The sequence below is a fragment of the Neurospora tetraspora genome (assembly GCF_033439725.1).
Source record: "Neurospora tetraspora strain CBS 560.94 chromosome Unknown B0H65scaffold_3, whole genome shotgun sequence".
Taxonomy (NCBI): domain Eukaryota; kingdom Fungi; phylum Ascomycota; class Sordariomycetes; order Sordariales; family Sordariaceae; genus Neurospora; species Neurospora tetraspora.
In genome coordinates this window covers 3,685,354-3,709,118 of record NW_026944385.1, presented here as the reverse complement: position 1 = coordinate 3,709,118, position 23,765 = coordinate 3,685,354, and the positions used below count along the sequence as shown (strand labels likewise).

General features: G+C 53.2%; 8 protein-coding genes across 8 annotated transcripts; 3 read left to right on the top strand and 5 right to left on the bottom strand.

Annotated features, from left to right (window-relative positions):
• Positions 1-831: 831 nt before the first annotated feature.
• Positions 832-2,784, bottom strand: B0H65DRAFT_170287 (fatty acid desaturase-domain-containing protein). The gene is made up of 2 exons (XM_062821356.1): positions 2,608-2,784; positions 832-2,438 (listed from the first exon to the last, which is right to left on the bottom strand). Exon 2 carries the CDS (start codon positions 2,390-2,392, stop codon positions 956-958), a length of 1,437 nt encoding a protein of 478 aa, XP_062683330.1. The 5' UTR covers positions 2,393-2,438; positions 2,608-2,784; the 3' UTR covers positions 832-955.
• Positions 2,785-4,155: 1,371 nt separating this feature from the next.
• B0H65DRAFT_170308 (uncharacterized protein) lies at positions 4,156-5,086 on the bottom strand. The gene has a single exon (XM_062821357.1). It carries the CDS (start codon positions 4,866-4,868, stop codon positions 4,212-4,214), a length of 657 nt encoding a protein of 218 aa, XP_062683329.1. The 5' UTR covers positions 4,869-5,086; the 3' UTR covers positions 4,156-4,211.
• A 1,456-nt stretch (positions 5,087-6,542) lies between these two features.
• On the bottom strand, positions 6,543-9,627 carry B0H65DRAFT_170277 (eukaryotic translation initiation factor 3 subunit B). Its single transcript, XM_062821355.1, has 3 exons — positions 8,870-9,627; positions 7,198-8,740; positions 6,543-7,131 (listed from the first exon to the last, which is right to left on the bottom strand). The coding sequence occupies exons 1-3, from the start codon at positions 9,139-9,141 to the stop codon at positions 6,703-6,705; spliced, it is 2,244 nt and encodes a 747-aa protein (XP_062683328.1). The 5' UTR covers positions 9,142-9,627; the 3' UTR covers positions 6,543-6,702.
• Positions 9,628-10,350: 723 nt separating this feature from the next.
• On the top strand, positions 10,351-12,489 carry B0H65DRAFT_170236 (chaperonin Cpn60/TCP-1 family). The gene is made up of 6 exons (XM_062821354.1): positions 10,351-10,472; positions 10,548-10,570; positions 10,619-10,702; positions 10,783-12,157; positions 12,214-12,359; positions 12,482-12,489. The coding sequence occupies exons 1-5, from the start codon at positions 10,470-10,472 to the stop codon at positions 12,271-12,273; spliced, it is 1,545 nt and encodes a 514-aa protein (XP_062683327.1). The 5' UTR covers positions 10,351-10,469; the 3' UTR covers positions 12,274-12,359; positions 12,482-12,489.
• A 417-nt stretch (positions 12,490-12,906) lies between these two features.
• B0H65DRAFT_423967 (uncharacterized protein) lies at positions 12,907-13,533 on the bottom strand (the record flags this gene model as incomplete). The annotated part of the gene is made up of 2 exons (XM_062824486.1): positions 12,907-13,241; positions 13,443-13,533. The coding sequence occupies 2 exons, from the start codon at positions 13,531-13,533 to the stop codon at positions 12,907-12,909; spliced, it is 426 nt and encodes a 141-aa protein (XP_062683326.1).
• Positions 13,534-14,643: 1,110 nt separating this feature from the next.
• B0H65DRAFT_462851 (uncharacterized protein) lies at positions 14,644-15,801 on the bottom strand. The gene has a single exon (XM_062826661.1). It carries the CDS (start codon positions 15,552-15,554, stop codon positions 14,826-14,828), a length of 729 nt encoding a protein of 242 aa, XP_062683325.1. The 5' UTR covers positions 15,555-15,801; the 3' UTR covers positions 14,644-14,825.
• Positions 15,802-16,601: 800 nt separating this feature from the next.
• Positions 16,602-18,252, top strand: B0H65DRAFT_170174 (SWIB/MDM2 domain-containing protein). Its single transcript, XM_062821353.1, has 4 exons — positions 16,602-17,037; positions 17,098-17,234; positions 17,364-17,849; positions 17,901-18,252. Exons 1-4 carry the CDS (start codon positions 17,025-17,027, stop codon positions 18,084-18,086), a joined length of 822 nt encoding a protein of 273 aa, XP_062683324.1. The 5' UTR covers positions 16,602-17,024; the 3' UTR covers positions 18,087-18,252.
• An 874-nt stretch (positions 18,253-19,126) lies between these two features.
• B0H65DRAFT_462847 (uncharacterized protein) lies at positions 19,127-22,330 on the top strand. Its single transcript, XM_062826660.1, has 2 exons — positions 19,127-19,802; positions 19,875-22,330. The coding sequence occupies exons 1-2, from the start codon at positions 19,404-19,406 to the stop codon at positions 21,975-21,977; spliced, it is 2,502 nt and encodes an 833-aa protein (XP_062683323.1). The 5' UTR covers positions 19,127-19,403; the 3' UTR covers positions 21,978-22,330.
• The last annotated feature ends 1,435 nt before the right edge of the window (positions 22,331-23,765 follow it).

The window sequence follows — 23,765 nt, the reverse complement described above, 5'->3', positions numbered from 1 at the left end:
TGTAGTTGTAGTCGCAGCGAAAGTGACTGGTTCGAACGGGCTTGGTGAACGGGTTCCGTGGATGGATGATCCCATCCTCCAATCGGATCGCATGGACTACTTTACGTGAGCGAGAATTACCAAACAGCTTGACCAAATGCTCGGTTGAAGGTTGTTTGGTTGTGCCGAACGTTGTGGTCAAGTGAGCAACAGCCAAGCAGTGGGAAAGATGAAAGATGTAATAGAAAAATATTTGTTCTCGCTCCCTTTCCAACCGAACTTCGCTTTTGACTATAAACCATGCTCCGCTCCCATACCATACCAGACAGCCCCGTAATGTTGATATTCCAAACTCCATCCTTCATCTACATCCCTTTATCGCCCGACGATGATGCCGTACAATGCCATACTTGATGATCCTAAGGACACAAACAATCCCCGCGATTCAATGCAAAACTCGTCGTCGTTAAGTACTTGATAATTCTTCTTTTTTTCCTCATTTCATACTTTCAGACCACTCTCCAAGTTTCTCTCTTTCTAATCCTGTCTATGCATTCCACTTCTATATACAGACAAAAAAAAAAGCAGAAGATGATGTCTTTTGAAATATTGCAAACACCCCGTCTTTTATTGGTATCCTTTTTTCCGATTCGATTTAATAATCATCGGTTCCCATTCCCATTCCCATTCCCATTCCCATTCCCACATATCGATGTGACAAAGACCTAAACCGCCCATTTTTGTTGGTTTCCTGGAACATATTGATATGATATACCTTCCCAGATTTCTATAGCAATCCGTGCATGTCCCCTATGGGGACGTAGTGCTGAGCGTGGTCAGGCTATGCCAAACCGATCGAATCTTGTCGCTGCCTGGTTGTGGCATCAAGACGCTTTCTCATCCACACGACATGGATGATGATGGGCAATAGGGCGACTCTTAACTCTTTATCCGTCCACCAATTTTCTTGGGATACTTAGTTGGTCTTGGGGAGCTTGGCAGGCTTGACGCCAAGACCGTTCTGGTTGCGGTAGAACAAGACGCCCTTGCCCTTACCCTCAGCGCCCTCGGTAGGCTCAACCCACTGGCACCAACGAGCAGCCTTCCACATGGACTTGATGAAACCGATGGAGCCATCCTCGACGTCAGCGCGGTAGTGACGGCCCATGACCTTCTTGATGGCCTCGGAGGCCTCGTCGGCGTTGTAGAAGGGGATGGTGCTGACGTAGTGGTGGAGGACGTGGGTCTCGATAATGCCGTGGAGGAGGTGACGGCCGATGAAACCGAACTCGCGGTCAATAGTCGCGGCGGCACCACGGACGAAGTTCCACTCCTCAGCGGTGTAGTGGGGAAGCGAGGGGTCGGTGTGCTGGAGGTAGGTGATGGCAACGAGCCAGTGGTTGACCCAGAGGTAGGGGAGGAAGTACCAGACGAACATGTTGGACCAGCCGAAGGTGTTGCCGAGGTAGACGAGGGCGGTGACGGCGAGGGCGATACCGATGTCGGAGACGATGATCCAGGGGGCCTCACGCTCATCATAGATGGGAGAGTTGGGGTTGAAGTGGTTGACACCAGTGAACCAGCCGTTCGTCTTGCCCTTGCCACGACCCTCGCGCTGCTTCTCATGGTTGTTGTGGCCGGTGACGTTGGTCATGAGGTAGTTGGGCCAGCCAATGAGCTGCTGACCGATAAGGTGGATCAAGCTGTAGATGGGGGTCTCCTCGGTCAACTCGGAAAGCTCGTGGGCGAAACGGCCCATGCGGGAAGCCTGCTGCTCGCGGGTGCGAGGAACGAAGACCATGTCGCGCTCGATGTTGCCGGTGGCCTTGTGATGCTTGCTGTGGGAGAACTTCCACGAGAAGTAGGGGACGAGAAGGGCGGAGTGGAGGACCCAGCCGACGGTGTCGTTGATCAACCTGGAAGGAGAGAAGGCCTGGTGACCGCACTCGTGGGCAAGAACCCAGAGACCGGTGCCGAAAAGACCCTGCATGAAGGTGTACAGGCCCCAGAGGACGACACGGGCAGCCTTGAGAGGGATGTACTCGGGAGTGACATATTTGTTCCAGACGTAAAAGGTGACGGCGAGGTAGATCATGTCGCGAGCGACGTGCGCCAAGCTGCGAAGAGCCGAACGCTCGTAGCAGTGCTTGGGGATGGCATCGCGGATGTCCTTGATGGTGAAGTCGGGGACCTCGAACTCGTTGCCGTAGGTGTCGAGCAGCTTGCCGAACTCGGCCTTGTCGGTCTTGACGTTGTCGGAGGCCAAGGAGGAAAGCGAGGTGTTGGAGGCCGAGCGCTCAAGGGGAGAGTCGAAGGGAGAGACATCGGCGGACGAGTCGGAGGTGGCCTCGGTTTGGGTCCTGCGCAGGGCAGGCTTGTTGCCCGCGGGAAGGGCAGAGGAGACGGACGCCATCTTGGGAGGTGGAATTAATCGACTGAATTGGATAGTCGAAAACAACCTTTATCTGCCTGATGTCACAAAGCGGACTGGATCAGAAGCGTCAGCAAAGAAGACTCATATGTAATGGCCGAGGTTGGGCACAGTCGTGGTGTTGGTCGACTCTTCAAGGAAGAGGTTGGAGGTGCATGGAAAATACCGGGAAGGGATGCATGATGGAAAATGCTTACCGTCAAGGACTTGTTGGAGACACAACCGAAACAACACACAGGGAAGAGGAAGGTTGGTGGTGAGCCCAATCTCTAAATCCAAGTGGAAAGCCTGGGAGAGGATGCGTGAAAAGAAAAAACAATCAAAGTCTTTGGACGGGACCCCGGAAAAATTGTGGTGCTAGGCGTGGGTCGATTGTTTTTGCCCGGTGGATGATTTGTTGGGATTCCCGATGTTACCGGGGCTCGGTCCGGGATGGGGGGATGTAACCTGGAGAATGGAGAGGGACCAAGACTTTCCACTTGGAAGGAAGGCTTTGGGTTTGACAAGGCCGGTTGTTTCTGGTTTTTATATATACCAGGTGAACCGTGCTTCGACATGGCGAATACTTGGAGGAGGCACCTTACGGCGCTCCCGCCTCTACCGCCCTGTCCGTCGATCATAGGTACCTAAAACAAACCCAGACTGCGGATACAGGAGGCAGTATCGAGACTCGTCCAGGCCTTTTGGCCACTGCACTGCTGCGAAGCATTTTTGTTTCCAAAAGTTTGAGACCTGACGCTTGGTACACATGCACTGGTGACTGGATCCAGAGTTGGGCGCCTCGCCCGCTTTTACGATAAAAGCTCTGGCTGCCATGCATGCTCTAGTCTGGTCCCTCTCAGCAGCCATCAGTGCGAACCTGCACAGGTTTTTCTACGTCTGCCAGTTGTGCATCGTGTCTACGTTATATCACTGCACTGTAATCTTTTCCACCGCTTTTGGGAATGATATTGAGATGCATTGAGGTCCAATCTTGGATGGCAATCTGGAGGTTAGTAGATTGTGGAGAGGGTGGTCGCAAGTACCTCCAAGTACACCTTAACATTCACATGCCAGTCTGTGTCGGCTGTGAGCTGAAACAAGGATTGGATGGTTGGAGGGGGGCTGAGGGGGGATTTGCGTCCAGCTGGAAAAGGGTTGAGCGAAACCGCGCCGACTTCACCCAAACTAGCCAACGACAGTACGACATACTGGGATTGGCGAGATAAAAAGAGAGACACGCAGATGCTTTGCAGGCTCTCCGACAAGCAACTGATTGGGTTTTGAGAACATATTTTGTTGTCGTGGCATTCCGAATTGGAGGGGGGGCGAAAACGAGAAGCTGGAGACATGGGCAAGGTTCACATTTGGACTGGAGATCGTCCATCTGTGTTTTTCGCTCGACATTCTGCAGGGATCTCGCGCTGAATTTTCCGTTGCAGCGTCCGTATCCTTCTCCGGTCAAAGTGCACCAAACCTCGTTTTGGAGATTCGATTAAACAACGATTCATGAGGTCAGCCCCGACCTGGGAGCGTGTCATATCGGACGCGTTTCGAGAGGATGACGACTCATGTGCTCATGAGATTCCCGCCTTCGATCGTTTCAAGGTCCCGTCTCCAACCCGAGTTGGAAGCTTTGTCTTATCAGCCCTGAGGCTAAGATAAGGTGATACAAGGATGGGTGGAGATCCCAGTCCGTACAGCGTAGCATTGCGCGGGGTAGACAGGTACTTGAGAGGACTTCGACTTGTCTGAGCTGGCCTTTGCCATCTTCAGCCACTTCACTTGCACAGGGCTGTTTCATCGTACCCGGACGTGCGCTTCAATCATTGCCCCTGCCAAAACGGCTCTCTTTATTTTCCCAAGTCTGAGAGTCTGGACGTGTCTGGCTCTGCTCTTTGCCATCATCTATCCCTGGAGACGTCCTCGACAACTCATCTTCACATGGTGTTCTTTTCCCACACCAGGGTCCTCCAAGCCACCCGCTCCCAGGTTTGGGTGCAAGGGCCAAGGGGCCCTCCTCGGTTGCAGATTCACACATCGGGCGGGGTTTCATGCAGGTCGGAGTGGGGGTTACATTTGGTTCATGCCCTAATGCGATGGCCAGATTGGTGCTTGCGCGCCCTCGCGCCGCGCGACGAGACATTCTGTTGGGAAATCTCGGAACAGAGATAATTCTTTTTTTTTTGTTGGGCAAAACAGTTCCCAAATTTTGTACGTACCACTGTGTACATGCTTTTCTGTTACTATCTCCACACGAAAGAGGCAAAAACCAAGGAGTTTGACGGGATTCGTCCACGTCGCTTGCCAGGCTAAGCTTCACCCACTCTCGGGCCAGTGAGGTTTGTCCTCGATTCCGGCGGCGGTCCTGGCCCACTTTTGACCACTTCCGTCCACGCCGTCCGGCCTGCCTGCCACCAGTCCCCACCGCTTTCCCCCACAAGAACCCCGAACGAGGTCCGGTCTCCAGCCCGGACATACGGCTCGTCGCCGGGACTTGCTCGCTCCGAGATAATGTCGAAGAGCCGCAGAATCACACGATCGAACCACTTGAGCGGACCTGGCTTCGCCAAGTTCCGGTGTTGTTTTCGACTTCTTGCCCATCTTCGTACCCGTGGCTCCCGGTCCCGTGGGTACTTTTCTTCACTGCTTCACTCCTCCAGCTTCACGAAAGCAAATCGCTTCCTTGCCGACGGGCCCAGCAATGAAGCTATTCCATCACCGGGCTAAGCGAGCTCATCGCACACGCCCATGAGGTGATGTCTCCTCCGGTTCACGACGTCGCATGCGAACAACCACGCAAATCCACAGCAGATTCTCATCCGCATGTCGGCCATGTTTCCACTCGTTGAAATCAGTTTATCTGCCCTATTTAAAACAGAGATACAAGTAGGCGCTGTAGAGTCGAGGAGACATGAAAACATCGTTCCTCGACTGTACTTGGAACTCAAGTCCTTTATCCTCCTTTCACCACGTTCATGGTGACATGACTTTTGTCCATCCATCTGTCCAACCGTCCATCGAAGGGCATCGCCAGAGTTGGAAAGCAGCTTGCTCGTTTGATCAAACACCCACAAGACACTACTACACACCGCGCAAATCCGCGCTTTTAAATCCAGAACTTGGCCGTGTTTTCACAACCCAAATAAGCCCGCCCGTTCAACCACGAGGTAAGCCATCATACTACCGAGACAAACAAACATCGTTTCCTCGACCGTAAGCACCAGTCAGGCACCAGGTATCTGGCAAAAGACTCCGAAGTTCCCTTTTCCTAGTTGACTGCCTTTGCACCAGACTTCCGAGGTGTAGAACTGGAGACGGAACAGAGTTGAAAGCATAAATACACATTAGATTATGAGCGTTCACGAAATATCAAGACACCACCACCACGCGCCGAAGTTGAATATCAAATGATACCGCCCGCCGTCTTCAGGGTACTCGATAGACACTCACATCGTTCCGGCTCTTCTACCTGTTTTGTCCAGAAACGAATGAGGCGCCTCATAAAAAGACAGCGGATTGTAAAAAACTGTAAATATCTTGGAAGTGTACGTAGTTCCTTTTTTTCGTCTTTTGAGTTTCGTTTCCTAGACGAGTGAACATATTGCCACGGGAGTGTTCGCATACTTGGCCTCGCACATTGACTTAGACGCACGATGTTTATGTACAATCGGGGCCGAGGAAAATTCACGAGGGCTAGTTGGACGACTCGAGAAACACCTGGTTTTGGTTAAAGCAGGGTTAAGTCGAACGTAAATGTTTTCGATTCGGTGCTAATTTGTGTGCTAGTAGAGGCCTAGTGTGCTGAGGACTTATATGCTCTTGCTTCAGATTTTGGGTTCGATTATTTTGGGGAACAGGGCGTACGAGTACTTGAGCAAAGACGAGACCAGAACATGGCAGTTCTTCGCAGTTAGAAATATAATGGTAAGTTTTGACATGCTCGTAACGGACATCTAACGAACAGGTGGCCGGTACTCCAGTTACAGTCATCTCCAGATATCGAACCTTCAGTTAAACAGGATATTCAGGTCATTAGAAGAACTCTGACGCTGATTTGGGAAACCCGAACGATAATAAAGCCAACGAAACAGCTCTTTTGAAGCCACCGACTAGTCTACGCATGCACCGCTTTTATAACAAACAAACAGGTACAACGTAGAGAGAAGAGAGAGAAAAAAGGCCCAGAGATATGAAAGAACCCGGTTCATTTTATTCACTGTACCCTCAGATGACCTTTTTGAAAACGGGAAAAACGGTACGCCATGGAACTTCACAACATATCAAACTACTGCCGCCGCCTGTTCGCGCATTTACTGAACGATCTCCTCGGTCTCCTCCAACACCTCCTCCATGATCTCCTCGATGACTTGCTCCTCCTGGTCGGTGGCAAGCTCGGGGGTCTTGGCCTTGATGAGCTCGGCAGCGGGATCCGCCGGAAGGCCGTAGATCTCGCGCTCCTCGGCAACCTCCTGCATGATGGCCTCGCGCCAAGCGAACCACTCCTCGAGGAGACGGCGGCGGGCCTCGACAACGGCAACGTCGGCGCTGCTGATGCGCTCGGCGTCTTCCTGCTCGAAGATCCTCGAGTACTCGCGGAGGTTGCGGCGGATGGCCTTCTGCTCCTCCTTGCTAAGGAGGGTAGCGGGGCGCGGCCTCCACTGGAACTGCTTGAACTTCTCGATAGCCTCCTCGCGCAGCTGCTCACCCTTGAAGTCATACAGATGATATCCGTTCTCCATCTATTTTTGGCTCATGTTAGTGATTTCTGCTATATATCATCTTCATCGAATATCCATGGTACTTACAGAGTGCTTCCACGCGGAAGCCCAGGTGGCAACGAAGCGACCCGAGGGGTCCCACTCGACGTCGGTGACACCGTAGTGGTCAGCGGTGTTCATGAGCTGAAGGTTGGCGGTAAGGTCCTTGTCGGACTCGGGCTTCTCGCCCTCGAAGTCGAGGTCGTAGAAGTCGAGATCAGAGCTCTGAGTGTTGGCAACAGTGGCAACGACCACGAAACGTCCCTTAGGCGACCAGTAGATGGCGTTGCTGTTTTTCTTCTCGAGAGTGCGGAGGTGCTTGAAGTTTCCAATAGCATTGCCCTTGGCCTTCTCAGGGCAGAAGAAAGCGACCGACGTCTTGGGGGGAACGGCGGTGGCACCGACAGGCTCGGTGGTGGTGATAATAACGAACCTGTCGCCCTTGGGCTCCCAGGCAAAGTTTATTACGGTATCCTTAATGGTGTCGACAACTTCCACGGGGACACCCTTCTCCTTGACACGGAAAATCTCAAGAGTGGTAGCCTGAGACTTCTTGGACTTGGAGTGACGGTCAACCTTGACGCAAAGGTAAGCACCCTCAGACTGCCAGTGGAGCTTGGCATCCGAGACGCTGAAGAGGTTCAGTGACCTGACAACCTGCTTAGAGGGGATGCTCATCAAGCCGACTCTGGCGGGGTTGCTGCCGATCTCAGGGGTCCAGAAGCAGAAAAGCTGCTCGTAGGTCTTGACACCGTCGCGCTGCACGGTGGCGGGAGCCCAGTCGAAGTCCACAACGCCCTCGATCTTGATGGCGGTCTTGTCCAACAAGTTCATCCTCGGGAGCTCGTAGACGGAAATGGACTGGCCGGGGTTCAGCCTGGCGACGTACTTGTCATCGGCAGACCACTTGAACGCGGGCCAGGGGAACTTGGGGGCCTTCTTAGGAGCCTCGCCCTCGGCGGCGGCGGGGGTGTCGAGCTGGGCGAAAGAACGGAGGGGCTTTGAGGTCTCGATATCCCAGATAACGTAGTTCTTGCCGTCGTCTTCTACCGACAGAGCAGGGTGACCCTCCTCGGGAATCGAAATCGGCCTGTTGGACCAGGTGACAATGTACTTTTCGTTGGGTGAGAAGGCGACAAGGTTGACGAAGGGATGGGCGAAACGCCTCTGCCTGGTCCACGAGGGGCCACCCCAAAGCTGAACACCCTGGGCGTGGACGGAGGTGAGATAGGTACCGAGGGGCGACCACTGCACAAAGGTCTCGGTCCAGTGTTGACGGTCGACAATGTTCTCGGGCGTATCCTTCTCGTTGTTCCAGAAAACGCCAACGGACTCTCCCCTGAACATAACAAACTGATCTCTGCCGCGGCCGCTGGGGTCGGCCATGAAGGAGCGGAGGTGCTCCTTCTCCTGGAACTCCTCGATCTTGGGAGGAGTGTACTCGTCATCGATACGGCCCTCGCGACCATAGCGGTCGACATCGGTAAGCTTGTTGACGCGGAGGGTGTGCTTCTTGTCGAGGGGGACGAGGTCGAGCTGTCTGCAGGCGGCAGCAGCCTCGGCGGCCGACGAGTACTCGACGAAGGCGAATCTACAGAATCCATATCAGTGCCCTGGTCAGGGAGCCAACATCCACAGCATAGGGACACATCGCGGTCGGGCGCAGCGATGGATGGCCGGTCTGTAGATGCGCATCATTTAAGGCGGCTGGGTTGCATACCTCAGCGACTTTCCATCCTCGCCCATGGGCATGAAGATCAGGTCCTCCCGGGTCTTGCCAACAGTGTTGAGCTTCTTCAACAAGAACTTGACGAGCTTGGGTTTTTGCTCCTCGTTAACCTCAGGGAGACCATCGACAACGACGAAGGCATCGTAGCCCTGCTCAAGCTGAACCTCGTACTTCTCGCGGATATCGGAAATGTCGACCTCATCAACATCGAAGTCATCCTCGTCGAGGTCCTCGTCGCGGAGGTGGTCGAAAGAGGGCGCCATGCTGGGCAATTAATCGGCAATATGTTACGCTTGGTCGGTGCCGGGGATTAGTAGCTGGCGATGTAGGGGTCGGGGAGGCGCCTCTGGTGGTGGTGGTTGGACTTGGTGGATGACGGGATCTGGGCTCGGATTTTTTCTGCGATACCGCGGGCGGAACAACGTGCTGGCTATGCGGTCGTCAGGATTATTGTGAGAATTTGTGCGCAGCGCGCAGATTGTGGTGGGGTTCAGTGAGAACGGCCAGAGGACCAGGGAAGACCGCGAAAGAAATGCCCCACTCTAAGAGGCAATAGTGCACGGTGATTGGCTACCCTACCAGATCCCCTCTCTCTGGAATCGCTAAAATGGGACTTTATGCCAGTGAATGCAATGATGTGGTGGATAGTTTGGAGGTTCAAGGAGCCTCAGATATTGAAAGCCACTATGAATACAGTCGGCCAGGAGGGGGCCGTTTTGGGAATAAAGTGGTGGTTGATTAGGAGGAAAAGCTAACTACAGAAGCCCCAAGATTCCAAGTCTTTATACCTTCCCTACTATACGCACAACGCACCTTCCCAATATCATGGATATTGCACAGTTGCAGTGGACTCGGCCTGGGAAAGTAAAGTACTCGATGCTGCCCTGTCACTGGGCTTCTTCAACTTAAACTTTTTCCTTTCTTTCAATCTCACAAGATGATGGCGGCAGGCAGTGAGCTAAGTATTATTCGTTTTGTGCACGGAACAAATATTGACCAAGGCAGCGTCTGGCCGCTTTCAGCAGTCATTCATAAGTTTCAAGTTGCCATCAGCTTTAAGTCAGGAACTGCGTTGGACGGGCAGGCATCGATTTAGCTTTGAGCCTCATGGCCACTCCCGCCCATGCCTGCCAGAAACACTCGACGGCAGTTCCTTCTCCAAAGTGCTGCGCTGTCCACCACTGTCCACCGCCGCCGCCAGCCCAAAGCTCCCCTCCCCCCTTTCTTCCTTCCCCACGGGAGACGTCCAAGTGGGGTCACCTCCTGCCCACCTCAGTTGGACATTTGTCTGTCAAAGGAGGGGCAAACGGCCTGGCGTTCGAGTGACAAGCATTTTATGCCACCTGTCGTAGGCGGTGAGGTAAAGGAGGGACAGGAGCTCTGGAATTTTGCCGTGGCCTGCCGTCCAAAAAGTGCCTAGAATCCAGAAGAGCATCATCCCGCTGGCAGACTGTAGAAAGGAGGCTTCGCGTTCAGGGTATCCATACGTCCACCTAAAATATACCAAGCTTGCTTCTTCTCTTCCGACCTCAACCCCCCGTGCACCCCGTAAACCCGACCTTTTGTCTAATATTTAAGCTTCTTCTACATCATGGCAAGTTGATTTGTACACCACCTTGGGAACCTTTCCAAGCTCACCGTAACTAACCAAACGCCCGACCATCTCCAGGCCTCGTTTAGCCCCACCCAGATCTTCGAGGAGGGCACCACAGAAGAGAAGGGAGAGAATGCCCGTCTCAGTGCCTTCGTCGGCGCCATTGCCGTTGGCGACCTCGTCAAGAGCACACTTGGTCCCAAGGGCATGGACAAGATCCTCCAGTCTGCGTATGTTTGTTCACTAAACCCCCCGCCTACATGCTTGACGCGCCGCCGTCATGTGCTGACCGCATCATCACAACATCTAGCTCGACCGGTGAGATTCTAGTAACGAACGACGGTGCTACTATCCTCAAGTCTATCGCTCTCGACAACGCCGCCGCCAAGGTCCTCGTAAACATCTCCAAGGTCCAGGACGACGAAGTCGGTGATGGCACCACCTCTGTTGCCGTCCTTGCCGCCGAGCTCTTGCGCGAGGCCGAGAAGCTTGTCGACAAGAAGATCCACCCCCAGACCATCATCGAGGGTTACCGGTTAGCTAGCCAGGCTGCGCTCAAGGCCCTCGAGGCTTCTGCCGTTGACCACAGCAGCAACCCCGAGGCGTTCAGGAAAGACCTTGTCGCCATCGCGCGCACAACACTCAGCTCCAAGATTCTTGCGCAAGACAGAGACCACTTCGCCGAGCTCGCGACCGAGGCCATTTTGCGCCTGAAGGGTTCCGCCGACCTTAGTCACATTCAGATCATCAAGAAGTCCGGCGGCAAGCTCAGCGAATCATACCTCGACGATGGCTTCATCCTCGACAAGAAGATCGGTGTCAACCAGCCCAAGCGCCTTGAGAAGGCCAAGATCCTCATCGCCAACACATCGATGGATACCGACAAGGTCAAGATCTTTGGTGCGCGTGTCAAGGTCAGCTCTACCAGCAAGCTCGCTGAGCTCGAGAAGGCCGAGAAGGACAAGATGAAGGCCAAGGTGGAGAAGATCAAGGCGCACGGCATCAACTGCTTTATCAACAGGCAGCTGATTTACAACTGGCCCGAGCAGCTGTTCACCGATGCCGGCATCATGTCGATTGAGCACGCCGATTTCGACGGCATTGAGCGCCTTGCCCTCGTCACCGGTGGTGAGATCGCTTCTACCTTCGACCACCCGGAGCAGGTCAAGCTTGGATACTGCGACGTCATCGAGGAGGTTATTATTGGCGAGGATACCCTTATCAGATTCTCTGGCACCGCTGCCGGCCAGGCCTGCACTGTCGTTCTCCGTGGTGCTACCGATCAGTTGCTCGACGAAGCCGAGAGGTCTCTGCACGACGCTCTCGCCGTTCTTTCACAGACCGTTAAGGAGCCCAGGACAACATTGGGTGGTGGATGCGCCGAGATGGTTATGGCCAAGGCTGTTGAGGGTGCTGCTACTCGGGTTGAGGGCAAGAAGCAGACCGCCGTGTCTGCTTTCGCCACTGCGCTCAGGCAACTGCCTACCATCCTGGCGGACAACGCTGGTCTTGACTCTGGAGACCTTGTTGCCCGGTTGCGCAAGGCTATCTACGACGGTCTGAACACCTATGGTTTGGATCTCATGACACCAGGAGGCGGTATTACCGATATGAGGGACTTGGGTGTCATTGAAAGTTACAAGCTCAAGAAGGCTGTCGTCTCTTCGGCCAGTGAAGCCGCTGAGGTATGTAACCCTTATTTGATTGATACGGCTACAATAATGCTAACCGTCGCGAATAGTTGCTTCTGCGTGTGGACGACATAATAAGAGCGGCCCCCAGGAGGCGGGAGAGGCACTAAACTCGTGCGATCTGATGCGCGAGAGGAGTAGTTGGAGAGCAGACTATGTAAATGACCTTGAGCATAGCAGTGCTGAATGCTTGATGGTGTGTGGTCTCGCCGTCCCAATCCCAGCCCGACGTTTGCTTCTTGTTGATGTTAAACCACGATATCATACCGTGCGCCCAATGTTGCCATAACTGATATAAAAGAGACCTATAACTAATAGACACGCCATCTCACGTTCACCCCTTATTCTTGCTAACAAGTCTTGCCTTGTATGTGTAATTACCTTCTTTCGAGGATCCAAATCTGCTAGCCGGTCATTCAGATGCAAAAACTACCTCAATTCCAAAGCCTGGTCTGGAGTAAACGCGAGGGAAGGAGTGTTTTATATTCTCATGTCTGTCAATACTCAATACTAGGAACAAACATTCTCAACCTACGTCCAATTAGGAAACCTTCCCCCAACTCCCGTTCGACAACCCATCAAGACTCCAACCCAACATAACCTAGTCACCTATCCCCTTTGTAAACTCCCACTTGAAGCATTCCATCCCCCTTCACCATCTCCAGCATAGCAAGCTAGCTGGTTAGGTACCTTGCCCAGGCCCCGTCCCAAACCACAACGAACACGAACCAACTTTCAAGGCCTCAAGTCAAAACCTCCGCCAACCTCTCCTTCAACAACCGTCCAATCACCTCCGGATCCGGTCCCTCCGCTCCCGCAGCGACCATATCCTCCCGCGTGAGCCGGACGAACTTGAGGTCCGGGTTCTGGGCCAGCACCGCCTCTTTCACCTGCTCGGCGTCCGAAGGGGACACGCCGCCGCCGAAGATGATGGCCTTGGGCACCTTGAGATCGGCCGGGGTAGAGGCCGTGGCGTTGGAGCCTAGGTTCGACGAGGGTGTCCCCTGGGAGAAGGTGCCGTTGCAGAGAGCGGGGAGTTCTGAGAGGGAGGTGGAGAGGGTGAGGGTTGTGTGGACGACTGTTTTTGGTTGTTAGAGTGGTTTTTGGGTGCGTGGGTAGGTATTAAGTAGGGGTACTATTGATGTAATGGGGACGGTGGAGGGGATGTGGATGTGGATGTGGAGGTGGATGTGGTGGGAAGGGAAGGGAAGGGAAGGGAAGGGAGGAAGAGTAGGGGGACGAAGGGGATGAAGGGGACGAGGGGACAAAGGGGACGAACCGTCATATTCCGGAAGGAGCTTTTCGCGAATGGCTTGGGCGACTGCGGCATTGTTGCCGAAGGAAGCGACGGGGATTGCGGTGGTGGACATGTTGATGGTGAGGTGTGCTTGAGCGATATGGATGAGTTGGAGCTTGGGACTGTTGGCTTGGAGCTTATAGCTTTAGGAGTGGGATGATTGTTGTAATACTGTGGTTTGCGTTGTGAGAAAACCTCGGAGCCTCCATGAGTCGGGAACCTCGTGGGGATTATATATCTGCTTCACCCGAGTGTCATATCTGATGACTGGAGCTCCTTCCAGTTGTAAGTGAGGCTTGGAAAGCCGTCGTCGTTCGTTGTATGTCGGACAATCTGTAACTATTGTCACCGGTGACCGAAGTCCCGGACCAAGGAAACAGCTGCAACTGAACTGTCTTAGACAGCAAATGCTACAGGTAGTACTGCGAATTGATTCGCTGCTTCGGTATTTTGGGAAGGTTCGAAACCTTTGGGTTTGGCGGAGAGCGGGACATGATGAAGACCGAATCGGACGACGGGATGATTCCGGGGACCGGCATGGAGGAGGCTCAGCCGGAGCTTCATCAAGACCTCGTCACCGAACGGAAGGCAGATTGCTGTGCCGTAGTAAGTAGTAGCTACGAAGAAGTCTACCAATTGTTCTCTCCCCTTCTACGCCTCGCCTTGAGTCGTGCCGTGGGGTAATCCGCTAATGTATTCAGGAGCTCGGAAACACGGCATTGTTAGTCGTATGAAGCCGCGTAAGTCATGAAATTCCTGTCCTTTAGAACTGATTCCGGTCTTCTTGTGCCATTTGGATGCATACGGGCCATGTAGTCAACTGGTTGCTGAAATGTCCTCGACATCGGAGGAGCTGTATGTGAAACATGCACATGTTGTGCGAAAGCTCACCGCAAAATATGCTCGAGTATTATTAGAGCTTTGTGAAGGGAGGGAACGACGGGATGTTAGACGAGCGCGCGGATTCACCTGTCTTGCACGGAGTGACAATTTCAGCTCAATTGATACCAATCCGGGATTTCGGGTGAGGGAGATGGGAGCACTTTCTACAAGTACCAAGAGAAGTCTTCTTTCCTTTTCTCCTCTCTCGGGTTGTTTAGCATCTCATTGGCGACCAGGCTCGGTCCCGAGATGGTGGCTATTTGCGGCCATTTTCACGTAGTAAGTAGGACATGAGGCTCGTGCCGCATCAAGCGTGAAAAGACTGGCTAAAAGTCCTCAAGTAGTACATAGGTGGAAAGGGTTTCCAGCTGAGCGGGATGTTGAACTTGACTGGAATGCCACTCGTCTTTCGTTCTATATCTGGACTCTTAGTACCGCATTTTTTTAGCAACAAGAAACATGACGAGAACCGAACCTCTTATGTCACGGGGGTGCATTATGAACGTCGTTCTGGCCTCTTCTTCCCCTCTGAAAGAGTACATTGTGTTTGCAGCCTTGCTGATAGGTACACGGATATATATCACTGCGTCCCCTTTCCACGCTCTGCGAAGAGTTCCAAGAGACCTTTCTCCTGTCTACTGGAAGACTGTGTTTGTTCGAAATATCCCACACCGCACTGAACCGGGCATGTTCAAGCATATCGTACGCATTCGCCCCGGCATTGGAGTTCTGAAACAACACTCGTCCCTGCAACTGGACTTGCCCATATAGCATTCCAATCCGCTTTGCGCCGTCTAGCCTTTTGCATACGCCGGGCCACTTGGCAACGAAGCGAGATGCGCTTGACCGAAGCTGATGGTGTTGTCGCCCAGTGGAAAGAAATTCGATTGATATTCGCGGCGAAGAAACAGAGAGGCCGTGGCGGTCACATTCGATGGTGGTGCGATGAAGACCCTTGGTAAGCCCAGATGTAGACTTTTCTTCCTGCTTGGAGTCTCGGTCATAGTGACTGGCCTGCACTGCAATTGTGAATGATGAAGACCCAACCGACGAGGAGCAGCGGATACTCCTTCTTCTTCCCGTAACCTTTGCGATATGCCAAGTTTGGGTGATGCGGATTGTCGAGTGCCAACTGAGCAGAGGAGGTGGGTGACATTGGTATTTATCCCAAGCGAGTGAATAGGCGTGATGGGTTAACCAACGACTGACCATGGATCGTCAAAAACAGCAATGGATGAGGGAGATGCAAAGGCTAGACCAAGTTGCGTCGGAAAAGGGGTTCCATTGCATCTCTCCGTCCCTACTATGATGCCATCCAGATTGCCATCGTTGTGCAGAGGAAACATGATGGTGTAAGTTGGACGAAAGAGGAAAGTCTTGGAGTTAGCAGTTCGCTTCGGTCGGCCAAGGGTCCTCCGGCATTGACATGGCTTCCGCATCACGTGGCTGCCCGCATTCCGGCAACCGGCCACCGGCGGCGTGGATGTTTGCGGCAGCGCGAACTGAGAGCTAGTGTCGCGCAATTCGGCACACTGATTGGCTGAAATGGGGATCGCCGCCTCTGAACACCACCCCACCCCACTTTCCTTCCATCTCAGACGAGCCGGGACGGCAGACGGGACCGAAGGTGGGGCTCATGGAAGTGAATAGGACCAATCACCGTCGCAAACCAGCCACAAAGAAGCCTCACTTCTTCCGGTTTTGGCGGACGGTTGGCGGACCGTGAACCACCAACACCGCGACCGACCTCACTGTGTTGTGGACTGAGACTCCCGGACGCCGCAAGACACTGCAACTTAAGAAGACGGCGAACCGTAAATCGCATAGGTTTCTAGAACTCCACTCCAGGACTTCCAAGTTCAGGTACCTGAGGTCATCTTGCGCTTGGGCTGGCCATCTGCATCAGAAACCGCTGAATTTGCATTCGCTGCTTGTGCGCCTACACGTCTCTACGGCTCAAACACTCTCTCTCCACCGTACCTACGCGATCGCATCACACAACCGCATCGCATCGCAGCATCCCTATACCTATCACATCAGGGCACCCGGCATACCCGACCCAATTCAGCCGGCAGGACGTGGTGTTTTTTTTTCCTTCCAGCATCAAATACTCGTCAAGACTACTGTCAACTTGTCCGGGACAATACCATCATCCTTCACTGATCGGTCAACCATCCTTTTTCGCGACCATCTCGTAGCGTATCGTCATCTTCACCGGCTTTTGCTCCAAGCGCCCCCTACATTAGCGACAAGCTTACCTGCTTTTTTGTCCGGTATTCTGAGCTTCCATCCCGATTCCCAAGCTGTTGCTGCTTGCGAGCATTTTCACCTCAACTCGGCCCACACGCATCCTGTCTTTCAAGTCTAAATTTGGACGGCAAAGAACGGCCATTCTGTTGTCGCGTTGAACGAAGTGCAGTTGTCGCGCCCGCAAATTTCCTGCCTTGTTCAACCAGTCCGCAGTCGGCCATCTGTTTACCCCAGCTGTTTACTCGCAACGCTCCGGATATCATTCTTACCTGAACCTCTCGTCAGGGCGGAGGCTATTCCACACGCTGAAGCTACCGGCCCTTACATCATCTGCCAGGCCAGCTTTTAGCACACCACAAGGTTCCCTTGGACACCATATCCTATCATTCCCAATCTCTCCTGTCAGTGGGTGTATCGTGCTACACCAGCAACATGTCCGCGCAATGTAAGAATATTGCATAAGCTTGTCTCCCCTTCCAAATGGAGCTATGCTAACTCGGTCTAGTTACCCCCGAGGAGGAGGCGACCTACGCCTGCGTCATCGATGAGATCCTTGAAACCGCCGACCTCGACACAATTTCTCGCAAGGCCATTCGGCAGAAAATGGAAGCGGCCATAAACAAGGATCTAAGTGACCAAAAGGTCAGTGCCAAAGCCCGTCTCGTCTGCTGTATTGGCTTGCTGCTTCTACTAGAAACTCCAGTGCTCTCCTAGCACCCTCTCCGGTTTCGGTTGTTTGATCAGCTGCTGACAGTTCCGGAATTCGTATAGCACGCCATCAAAGGCTTGATAGAAGCCCGATTCGACGCCTTTTCAGCACGCAAGGCCGCCCAAGAGCCAACACCCGAAGAGGCAACACCCGAGGCAACTCCCCAGGCGACTCCCGAGGCGACTCCCGAGGCCGACGAAGACGATGCTGCTACCGATGCCGAAATAAAAGTCCGGCCTAAGAAGCAACAAAAGCGCGAGAGCTCAGAGGACGCCGACGCCCGTCTGGCCGCCGAACTCCAAGCGCAGGAGAACAAGCTGTCTCGCGGACCCCGAACACGAGGTGGCGGCGCAGCAAAGGTGACCAAGAAGGCCAAACCCAAGGCCAAGACACCAAAGAAGAAGAGCGCGACACGTGTCAAGTCCGACGACGATAGTGATATGGAGCCCGAAGCGGTGGAAGGAACCAAGAAGCGCAAGGCGGGTGGCGGCTTCCAGAAGCCTTTCAACCTAAGTTACCCTCTCCAGGAGGTTTGCGGAGAAGCTCAGGTTTGTGGTTATTACCCAACAGGCCGTGAATGGAGGACTAACCGAGTACAGCTCTCACGCCCGCAAGTCGTCAAGAAGCTCTGGGAACATATCAAGGCGAACGAGCTACAGGATCCCAGCGACAAGAGACAAATCATTTGCGACGAAAAACTGCAGGCCGTCTTCAAGCAGAATTCGATCAACATGTTCCAAATGAACAAGCTGCTCGGCAACCAGCTTTATCCGATCGAAGAGTAACATGTCTGATCTGAGATGGACGGTTTCCCGTTTGGTATTGGGTCATTGGGGGCTAGGTAGCAGGCTGGGCGTGCATGGCGTCATTGGAAAATATCTGGGGCTTCGGAACTACTAGTATACCACAGTACGTCTCGTTTTCATGGTTTGAGGGTTGAAAGGAGGTATGTGAAAGGGGCAGCGCATTTTCTCGGTTTTCACTATTTGCTGGGTTTGTCTTTGGGTCTTCCTCAGGGGCGCAAGGGGGGTTTTCTCTTAGCCCAATTCATACCATTTTGGAGGGAGATACAAGCTAGCGTATGAGCTTACCATTTCATTAGTGGTGTTCAGTATCATGACGGCCGAGGGTACAGGAAAACAGGCACGGCGAGATGTCAGCGATATTTCTCCTTTATACCCGGTCCTTCTCACATGCGCTTCCAAGATTCCGATAAGGCTGATGCCGATAAAAGGGGATGTAAGCAGGCAGTGTATGTACATATGTAATCCCCCCTTTACGAGAGTCGCCAGGGTCAAGCATACCAAAAAAGACTTGCCGTATCCAGAATGTCAGCACCGCCTAGATATTTACGATATTTGTCAGAATGAATCAATCTCTATGCGAGAGGCCAGATTATGCAAATTCGGGGAGTGACTCCTCGACGCTCGTTGCCGAGTAGTCCGAATTAAATCGGCCAATGCCATTGAAGCTGAGCCACTCTCCATCATGGACCTGAAGATCACCAAACAGAAATAATACGCCAACACTACCCCTGCCCAGCCACTGTTCTGGTTCAATTTCTGGTAGGACTGACTGCTTGGTATCCGGTACGAACCGAGCATCGTGGAGGCAACGCGACGGGAGGCATGGATGTTGGGTTTTCGGGGGTACTGTGTACCTGGTGATGACGAGCCGCAATCCCCGGCATTTTGGACGGGTTTTGGTTTGGGGGGCACTTTGAGGGGAGGCGCCACAAAAAATTGCGAGCCCCGGCGGTTTGTTTGCTAGGTAATCGGGCGAATAAATGCTAGAAGCTCCCGGACCCCACCATCAACGTCAACACCCCCAATTCAATCATTCCGTCTGTTCTCTCTCTGCAACCGACTCAAGTTGGCCCAACTGTCTCCCAATCGTCACATTATCCCTATTCAAAACAGTTTTTCTGGGAGCTGTTGTTCCTTCCGCAGTATCTCGCAAACTTCTTCCCCCACGAAGACTGTACAGCAACCAGAGCGCCCTCGTACCGACGAGTCTCCGAGAGCGAGCCATTTCCAGGCACACGACCACCACACAGGGCAGCAGTGACACTTTCCTTTAGTCGGTCCAAATCTTTCGAAATCATGTCTTCGACGGAGCAAGCAACCCCTCAGGGGCCTAGAGGCGACGGAAACCGGGGTAAAGGCCGAGGGCGCGGAGCACCTCGAGGCAACCGTAGTCGGGGTGGTGATGGTGCTGGTCGCGGTGGCGCTGGTGCTGGCCGTGGAAAGGGCAGAGGTGGAGGACAACAACAGCAGCAGGGCGCACCTACAGCCTTGCAGGACAGCTCTTCCGGCGACAGCAACCCCGCCCAGTGGAAGACACAACAGCAGGAAGCACAAGACGACGACGACGAGGTGTGCTTCATTTGCGCTAACACCATTACACACCACTCTGTTGCGCCTTGTGGCCATTCCACATGCCATATCTGCGCCCTGCGGCTAAGGGCACTTTATAAGACCAAGGAATGCCCGCATTGCCGAGTGAGTATAGCCATTCGAGGAACATGAGGTCCCGTTTGCTTTGGGTAGTTGCTGACATGCGTAAACCTCTAGACGGCCGCTCCCTTCGTTATCTTTACCGACGACCCCAATAAACGCTTCGAAGAGTATACGAGCAAGGAAATTACGAGTACGGATGACAACATTGGAATCAAGTACGCGGGCGAGGAAATTGTTGGCGATACTGTCCTTCTCCTGCGATATAACTGCCCCGGCGGAGAGTGTGACTTCGCCGGTCTAGGTTGGCCCGATCTGCATCGCCATGTGCGCTCTGTTCACCACAAAAAGCTTTGTGACCTGTGTACGAGGAACAAGAAGGTCTTCACCCACGAGCACGAAATGTTTACAGATAAGGAGCTACGCGACCATATGAGCCGCGGCGACGACAAGCCCGGTGCCGTTGATCAGACCGGGTTCAAGGGACATCCGCTCTGCGGCTTCTGCGGCGAAAGATTCTATGATAACGACAAGCTTTACGAGCATTGCCGCAGTAAGCACGAGAGATGCTTCATTTGTGATCGCCGCGACTCCCGGCAACCGCATTACTACCTGAACTACGATGCTCTGGAGAAGCATTTCAAGCAGGATCATTTCATTTGCCAGGAACGGGACTGCCTGGAAAAGAAGTTTGTCGTTTTCGACAGCGAGCTGGATCTGAAGGCTCACCAGCTTAGCGAGCACGGAAACTCGTTGTCGAAGGATGTTAGGCGAGACGCACGCGTGGTTGACATTTCTGGCTTCGAGTTTAGGTCTTCATACCAGGAGGAGCGTGGCGGCAGAGGTCGCGGGGGAAGAGACGGGCGAGGCGCACGCGGTCGGGATCCCAATGCCGAGGCGTTGCCCGTCAGTACTGCTCAGCCTCTACGAAGAGACGAGCTTGCTTTTCAGCGGCAGATGGCTATTGCCCAGTCAGCATCCTCTGCGCGTCCGAGCGCGGGTCCTTCTTCCGGCACTCGCCCAGCCGGACAGACCTCTGTAATTCAATCACGACCATCCAGGCCCCAGCAACAACGCGAGCAGCAGCAGCAGCAGCAGCCCATTATTGATGCCATGCAAAACCTCAGCGTTACTGAGCTCTCGTCTCTTACCCCTGAGCAGCGTGCTAGTCTTACACGGCACGGTGCGGTGATTGAGCGTGCTTCGAACCTCCTTGGCAACGATACCGCCAAGATCAACCAGTTCCGGTCTTATATCTCGAACTTTAACAAGGGCTCGATGACTGCGGACCAGCTGATCGATGCTTTCTTCTCCCTCTTCTCCGAGACCTCGTCCAATGCACTAGGCACTCTGGTACGAGAGGTTTCTGATCTGTTTGATGACAAGAACAAGGGCGCTTCTCTCCATAGGGCATGGCAAAACCACCGAGTCATCAATGAGGACTACCCCAGTCTCCCAGGCCTCGGCGGTATGCACGGTGCTACAACAGCAAGCAGCGGATGGGCCGCCGCCGCCTCGGCGACCCCAGTTACTCTACACTCCAACGGAGGCCTAGCAAACGCACAGTCGCGTCATTCTAACCATGTCCTAAAGCTCAAGAACAGCACCAGGATAGGCAGCGCTAGCGAGCGTGGCCTGGAGCGAACAGTCGCCTCTCTCCAGGCCGGAGGATCAAGCAGCAGCAGCTCGAGCAGACTCGTGCCCGGCACGAACGCCTACGCCGCCCATGTTCGTCCCACCGTCAACAACTCCGCAGCGTTCCCTGCGCTCCCGGGAGCCAAGAAGCCCGCCACCACATCAGGCTTGTCAGGCTTTACTGCGGCCGCGGCCGCCGGTTCATCATCATCTTCTTCCCGCCCCGTCGCTGCCCCTGCATCTTCTTCTCGACCCAGCGGCGGCAGCACGGCCACCACCATCGCGAGGAAGGTCGCCGGCGGCAGTGGCAGTATGCAGAAGCCCGGAAACGAGGACGCCTTCCCGGCACTTCCCGCGGCGCCTAAGCCTACTACTACTCTGTTCGGCTACGGCAGAGGTGCGGTGCGGAGAGACTTTGGTCAGCCCAAGGAGACCGGATTTAACTGGAACGCTGGAAGCGGAAGCGGCGGTGCGTCGGGCTCGTCTTCGGCTCAACAGGCTGGTGGTGAGGGTGATGCGGATGGCGCTGGGAGTGGGAAGGGCAAGAAGAAGCAGAAGAAGCAGGTTTTGGTGCAGTGGGGTTAGGTACCGTATAGGCCTGAGACACTGAGCGGGTAGCTATGTAATGGGAGGATGTTGAATGTTAAAGCGTACTCCATATCAGAAATTCTTGTCAAGTCCTTCAGAATGACGGATCAGAGATATTACAATAGCGCAGACTGTTGGTGAACGAGGGACGAAAAGCGGATGGATGTATTCAAAGTTGACGTAACTGAGAACCACAGCGCAACGTTTTCAGCACACATATGTGCCCCAGATCAGATACTTCTCCGGTGTGAAATTATATATAGTTTCCATGAGTTGATCTACGATAACACAATGCAGGAACAAAGTCGAACAAACCAACGAACGAAACGAGTGACAGTCATACATAGATCACGTACGTATTCGATCGAGGTCAGGATCATGTCTGCCTGCCTGCTTCATATATGAGGTAACATGGGACGGAAGTTGACAGCTGTCCCGAACTACGGTGGCTTCGTTTAGGGACTGTAAAAAAACGATTGAACACAGGCAACGCCAGCTCCCGCCAGCTGTAGAGAGCTTTGACAGAAACCCCACACACACCCAATAACCAAATAAAAGCTATAACTGCATACAAGCTTTGCGCGCCTCAACCTACCTACTATAAGGAAATAAGAAAAAGAGACGGAAAAGAAGAAAAGAAAGAAAGAAAGGAAGAAGAAAAGAAAAAAAGCGAAGGAGAAAGGTAGAGGATATTTTTTTTGTAGCGACGGAAAGTCACGCGGATCAAAGCCTACTTTTCTCAACCAATCAATTTACATGCATTCTCAAATCCCATTCCCAACCCTAACCCTCAAGCCTAACTATCATTCTTGACCCTTATTTTCAACCCTCACTTTTCACTCAGGTACTTCGTTTTGCTTCGAAGTCGGACTGCGATGAAATTTGCAGTGCAACAGCAATTGAGATAGCGATACCATTTGGGACGGCGATAACGATTAAGGCTATTCTCATTCGTTATCATTTAAGCTGTCAATCGGGGTCGCTGTCGGGGTCGCTGTCACTGTCAGACTTGAATCGTTTTTGCTGCAAAAGACTCGATTGGTGCACCTCAAACTTCCCGGTACAAATATAATCACTTAGTGGGGGCGGGGTGGGACCTTGGCACCCCGCTGCCGCCTGTCAGATCGTATTTTTACAGTCCCTAAACGAAGCCACCGTACGAACCAAAACCTAAAGACCTTACCTCTATAGTCACACAACAGGAACAATACTCACTGCACTGCACTACACTGTAATCATGATTGATATGTCCCAAAACAGCCTGCCCTGTTCCGTTTCGACAATGAAAACGCTCTGTCAACACATCGATGCCCTCTATATTCCAAGATATCCGGGATTTATGCTTTAATTATTGGAGGTATCGGAAGTTTATGGAGACGGAAGACGGAAGACGGAATGGTAGTCTGGTAACATTGAGGAAATGTGTGGGAAATGTGGAAAACGGGAAAAAGGTCAGGTTATGGTGCATCTTATGTAGGCATCTTCTTAACCAGGGTTGTAGTATCGGGTGGTGTGGTGGTATTGTGGGCTGGTTGGTGGTGTGGTCAGTCGGAAGGAAGGTGGAAAGAATGAGATCAGATCAGATGGAAATGTTCCCTTTTGGGGAAAGGCACCCCAACTGAAGGAGGGGGGCAGTTATTCTAAAACTTGAGAAGAACGAGAAGGGAAAACGGAGGAGAGAAGAAAAAGCTATTTTTTTTTATCCGTCCTACGTACTTGAATAAGGTAACTTCAAGTCTGGCCGAGTCAGTCCGACCTTAAAAAACCCGAGATGTTGACTTTACC

What these genes read in the sequence shown, in the direction of transcription:
- B0H65DRAFT_170174 (XM_062821353.1), top strand. An exon ending in AGGATCTAAGTGACCAAAAG is followed by an intron (nt 17,235 to 17,363) that starts GTCAGTGCCAAA and finishes GAATTCGTATAG; the next exon opens with CACGCCATCAAAGGCTTGAT. An exon ending in AGGTTTGCGGAGAAGCTCAG is followed by an intron (nt 17,850 to 17,900) that starts GTTTGTGGTTAT and finishes AACCGAGTACAG; the next exon opens with CTCTCACGCCCGCAAGTCGT.
- B0H65DRAFT_170236 (XM_062821354.1), top strand. An exon ending in TCGTTTAGCCCCACCCAGAT is followed by an intron (nt 10,571 to 10,618) that starts CTTCGAGGAGGG and finishes TGCCCGTCTCAG; the next exon opens with TGCCTTCGTCGGCGCCATTG. An exon ending in CGGCCAGTGAAGCCGCTGAG is followed by an intron (nt 12,158 to 12,213) that starts GTATGTAACCCT and finishes CGTCGCGAATAG; the next exon opens with TTGCTTCTGCGTGTGGACGA.
- B0H65DRAFT_462851 (XM_062826661.1), bottom strand. Translation starts at nt 15,554, where the DNA reads ATGGTCAGTCGTTGGTTAACCCATCACGCCTATTCACTCGCTTGGGAT.
- B0H65DRAFT_170308 (XM_062821357.1), bottom strand. Translation starts at nt 4,868, where the DNA reads ATGTCCGGGCTGGAGACCGGACCTCGTTCGGGGTTCTTGTGGGGGAAA.
- B0H65DRAFT_170277 (XM_062821355.1), bottom strand. Translation starts at nt 9,141, where the DNA reads ATGGCGCCCTCTTTCGACCACCTCCGCGACGAGGACCTCGACGAGGAT. An exon ending in GAGGATGGAAAGTCGCTGAG is followed by an intron (nt 8,741 to 8,869) that starts GTATGCAACCCA and finishes TGGATTCTGTAG; the next exon opens with ATTCGCCTTCGTCGAGTACT. An exon ending in CTTCCGCGTGGAAGCACTCT is followed by an intron (nt 7,132 to 7,197) that starts GTAAGTACCATG and finishes AGCCAAAAATAG; the next exon opens with ATGGAGAACGGATATCATCT.
- B0H65DRAFT_462847 (XM_062826660.1), top strand. Translation starts at nt 19,404, where the DNA reads ATGTCTTCGACGGAGCAAGCAACCCCTCAGGGGCCTAGAGGCGACGGA. An exon ending in AGGAATGCCCGCATTGCCGA is followed by an intron (nt 19,803 to 19,874) that starts GTGAGTATAGCC and finishes GTAAACCTCTAG; the next exon opens with ACGGCCGCTCCCTTCGTTAT.
- B0H65DRAFT_170287 (XM_062821356.1), bottom strand. Translation starts at nt 2,392, where the DNA reads ATGGCGTCCGTCTCCTCTGCCCTTCCCGCGGGCAACAAGCCTGCCCTG.